This window comes from Nanorana parkeri, unplaced genomic scaffold, assembly GCF_000935625.1.
Source record: "Nanorana parkeri isolate BGI_ZX_2015 unplaced genomic scaffold, ASM93562v1 scaffold2694, whole genome shotgun sequence".
Taxonomy (NCBI): domain Eukaryota; kingdom Metazoa; phylum Chordata; class Amphibia; order Anura; family Dicroglossidae; genus Nanorana; species Nanorana parkeri.
The window spans coordinates 39,568-44,316 of NW_017308962.1; the positions used below are offsets into that span (position 1 = coordinate 39,568).

The 4,749-nt window shown below is 53.1% G+C and overlaps 1 protein-coding gene across 1 annotated transcript in view; it reads right to left on the reverse strand.

Moving 5' to 3' along the window:
- RSG1 (REM2 and RAB like small GTPase 1) overlaps positions 1 to 1,678 on the reverse strand; it is a 3,174-nt gene extending 1,496 nt beyond the window's left edge. The window contains exons 1-2 of the mRNA XM_018574044.1: positions 1,518 to 1,678; positions 337 to 489 (exon numbers count right to left, since the gene is read on the reverse strand). Coding sequence (XP_018429546.1) covers positions 337 to 489; positions 1,518 to 1,635 — 271 coding nt within the window. The 5' untranslated portion in view covers positions 1,636 to 1,678. The remainder of the gene's footprint in view (positions 1 to 336; positions 490 to 1,517) is intronic.
- Positions 1,679 to 4,749: the final 3,071 nt, after the last annotated feature.

Sequence of the window (4,749 nt, forward strand, 5' to 3'; positions counted from 1 at the left end):
CACGAGAGACGGAACATTCTACACATGAAATAATCACTGGATCGGCAGAATTGCTGGAGCCGGCGGCGCCGAGACCGATCCATCGGAGATCCCGGGACAGATACCGAAATCACACCTGATATGGCACCAACATCATCTGTGGCGCCGTACAAAGGACGCTGCGACAATGCCATTGAAGTTCCGGAGCGAGGACATTGACTGGGCCGAAGAAAAGGGAACGGGGGAGGGGTCGGGTTTTGCAGCGATCGGATACTTCCAGGAAAACGTGTCCGGAGGGGAGTACAACATCCTATAAATGACATTTTACACAACATGGCGGTTCCGGTTACATCTCACCCGTTGTCTCGTGGTGCATGCTGGGAACCTCCAATCCGCACAGTTTGGCGATCAGGGCCGTCTTCCCGACTCCGCTTTTCCCGCAGACGAAAATTTTGTAGCTGGCGATGTCGGAGGGGAGCTGCGGAGGCAACACGGGCTGCTCTATGAGACCTGGGGGGGAGAGAATCTCATCAGTGACGTCATACACGCATCATTCTGACGTCATACAGATATCAAGAGCGCAGGTACAGAGCTCAGCAGCGGGTGACAAGTGAAAGGAGAGGTCATGATATCATATGACCGGCAGAGGGCAGCACGTGACAGCCAGGAATATAACAAGCTGCGATTACAGCAAATGACCAGCAGATGGCGGTGTCGGCATTTAGCGAGGTGTAATGACAGTAGAGCGGCCAACAGATGGCGCTGTGCACACAGAAATTATAAAACGTAATGAAAGCGAATAGAGCCACCAGGGGGCGCTGTGTGCATACAGAGAGGTGTAATGACAGCGTAGCGGCCTCCAGAGGGCGCTGTGTACCTACAGAGAGGTGTAATGACAGCGGAGCGGCCTCCAGAGGGCGCTGTGGCATACAGAGGTGTAATGACAGCGGAGCGGCCACCAGAGGGCGATGTGTACATACAGAGAGGTGTAATGACAGCGGAGCGGCCACCAGAGGGCGATGTGTACATACAGAGAGGTGTAATGACAGCGGAGCGGCCACCAGAGGGCGATGTGTACATACAGAGAGGTGTAATGACAGCAGAGCTGCCACCAGAGGGCGCCGTGTGCATACAGAGAGGTGTAATGACAACGGAGCGGCTACAAGAGGGCGCCGTGTGCATACAGAGAGGTGTAATGACAGCGGAGCGGCCACCAGAGGGCGCTGTGGCATACAGAGGTGTAATGACAGCGGAGCGGCCACCAGAGGGCGATGTGTACATACACAAATAACAAAAACCTATGACAGCAAATGGAGCCACCAGAAGGCGCTGGGTACCTATAAACAGGGGTGTAATAACAGCGGCGTGGCCACTAGGTGATGCTGTGTAAACACAGGGGTGTAATGACAGTACAGCAGTCGGCAGGTGGCGCTGTGTGAACACAGATGTTTAACGACAGAGAAGCGGTTGACAGGTGGCGCTGTGGATGCGGCAGGTTCGGTATTTCCGCCGCTCTGGCGGACAGACACGTGACTCACCGAACAGCCGTCGCTTCCTCTTCCGTAGGATGCAGTTTAGATAATCTTTCCCCTCCGCGCTCTGCTGCCAGTCGGCAATGATCAGGCTCCCGGGTTTGGGGATAGAGGCTTGATGCATGGCGTCTCCTAGCAGCAGCACTTCCGGGTAGGTCGCAGTCTGATGACGTCAAGAAGACAATCATGAGACCGTCGGCAAGACCACGCCCACTCTCCAATATCCATTAGGCTTAACCCTTCCCTCTCCTGTGTGCTGATTGGAAGCAGAGGCACAAATTGGGGGATATTAAACCCTCCCCCGGGCCCCATATCACCAGAACTCCGGGGTCACCTTATAGAACAGCTACATTCAATAAATGGACCCCAAATATTAGATATCACATGTCAGAGAGGTGTAATGACAGCAGAGCTGCCACCAGAGGGCGCCGTGTGCATACAGAGAGGTGTAATGACAACGGAGCGGCTACAAGAGGGCGCCGTGTGCATACAGAGAGGTGTAATGACAGCGGAGCGGCCACCAGAGGGCGCTGTGGCATACAGAGGTGTAATGACAGCGGAGCGGCCACCAGAGGGCGATGTGTACATACACAAATAACAAAAACCTATGACAGCAAATGGAGCCACCAGAAGGCGCTGGGTACCTATAAACAGGGGTGTAATAACAGCGGCGTGGCCACTAGGTGATGCTGTGTAAACACAGGGGTGTAATGACAGTACAGCAGTCGGCAGGTGGCGCTGTGTGAACACAGATGTTTAACGACAGAGAAGCGGTTGACAGGTGGCGCTGTGGATGCGGCAGGTTCGGTATTTCCGCCGCTCTGGCGGACAGACACGTGACTCACCGAACAGCCGTCGCTTCCTCTTCCGTAGGATGCAGTTTAGATAATCTTTCCCCTCCGCGCTCTGCTGCCAGTCGGCAATGATCAGGCTCCCGGGTTTGGGGATAGAGGCTTGATGCATGGCGTCTCCTAGCAGCAGCACTTCCGGGTAGGTCGCAGTCTGATGACGTCAAGAAGACAATCATGAGACCGTCGGCAAGACCACGCCCACTCTCCAATATCCATTAGGCTTAACCCTTCCCTCTCCTGTGTGCTGATTGGAAGCAGAGGCACAAATTGGGGGATATTAAACCCTCCCCCGGGCCCCATATCACCAGAACTCCGGGGTCACCTTATAGAACAGCTACATTCAATAAATGGACCCCAAATATTAGATATCACATGTCTATAGGTGGGGGGCAGAGCCAGCACCTGCTGAGCCACAATCCGGGATGGGGGTATCTGCATGGAGGAGGCACTTGGGTGGGGGATGGTGATACTGACTAAAACAGGATTACAGGCTGCATGGGGGAAGTATGAGGAGGTGGCATGGAGAATGTTGGTTAGCAGGCTGCAAGGAGGAGGTACTGTGGGGGCCAAGGTGCATGGAGGATGGTCCTTCCTCTGCAGAGGTCAGGACCTGGTAAAATCTTGGTGAACTCTGACCCTTGGCGTGGGGCTATTTCTGCCCTGCAAGGGTTAAGTGCTCATTTTGGCCTAGAGTGTTAAATTAAGATATAGCCACTTGATCCTCAGTCCCATCTGGCTGCTAGACCAGGGCCTGCAGCCTCTCTCCCCCTGTGCTCCAGCAATCTTCACATGCAATAGACTGTATTAGACATGATCCTTAGACCGACAGCGAGGAGGGGGGGCAAGGCTGCAGGGACCGGTCTAACAGCCAGCTGGCTGCAGGGTTCAGGTATCTTCATTTTACACACTAGACAGAAACATGCACCTAACCCTTCCAATGCCGGGGGAGCCCCACTGCATAGGTTTTATTCTGCCTGGAGTTCTTCCTTAAAGGAGAGCTCCTCCTTCACAGAACATATGTTCCACAAAACCCTGTTATCTAACATCTTATGGCAGCCAATAGCACTCAAGGCTCTGATTCCATTACCTGCCCCCAAGCACACAATGGTGAGCTATTCCTACAGCGCTGTCTGTGCCCCTCCCAGCAGAGGGATTCTCTGTCTGTGCCCCTCCCACCAGTGGGATTCTCTGCAGCACTGTCTGTGCCCCTCCCACCAGAAGGATTCTCTGTCTGTGCCCCTCCCACCAGATGGATTCCATGCAGCACTGTCTGTGCCCCTCCCACAAGAGGGATTCCCAGCAGCGCTGTCTGTGCCCCTCCCACAAGAGGGATTCTCTGCAGCGCTGTCTGTGCCCCTCCCACAAGAGGGATTCCCTGCAGCGCTGTCTGTGCCCCTCCCACAAGAGGAATTCCCTGCAGCGCTGTCTGTGCCCCTCCCACAAGAGGGATTCTCTGCAGCGCTGTGTGCCCCTCCCACAAGAGGGATTCTCTGCAGCGCTGTGTGCCCCTCCCACGAGTGGGATTCCCTGCAGCGCCATCTTTGCCCCTCCCACCAGTGGGATTCCCTGCAGCACTCTGTGCCCCTCCCACAAAGCCATGATGAAGGTTTCAGTCTTGCCGCTGTGGGGAACAACAAGGTAGTAAACTTTTGTCCCACAAAAAGAGAGGAATGAAATGTATGTACACCAACGCTAGAAGTCTGGCAAATAAAATAGAGGAGCTTGAAATTAGGTTAATTGAAGAGGACTTCGACATAGTGGGTATAGCGGAAACCTGGCTGGACAGCACGCATGACTGGGCTACTAATATAGAGGGGTATAACCTGTTTAGGAGGGACAGAGGTGGGAGAAGAGGGGGGGGTGTTTGCATTTACGTAAAAAATAATCTATATGTGCATATAAGGGACGATATCACGTCAAATAATGGGGAAGACGTGGAAACTCTATGGCTGGAGCTAGATATGACGGACGCTAGCCGTAAACTTCTCGTGGGTATTTGCTATAAACCTCCAAATATAGGGGAAGAGGGAGAAGTCAATCTTCACTCACAGATAGGAATAGCTGGGAGAGAGGGCAATGTAGTCGTGATGGGTGACTTCAATTACCCAGACATAAATTGGGCCAATGGAACTTCGGGTTCGGCAAAGGCGGGGCGATTTCTAAACATGTTGCGCGACAATTTCATGGACCAGATGGTGGAGACTCCTACCAGAAAAAATGCCATATTAGATCTAATTGTCACTAATAATGCCGAGCTGATCGAGGATATTGTAATTGGGGAGTCATTGGGTAATAGTGATCACAATGTGATTACTTTTAATATTGAACACAGAAAAGGGAAGTGTACTGGAAGGACTAGAACCCTAAACTTCAGAAGGGCCAACTTT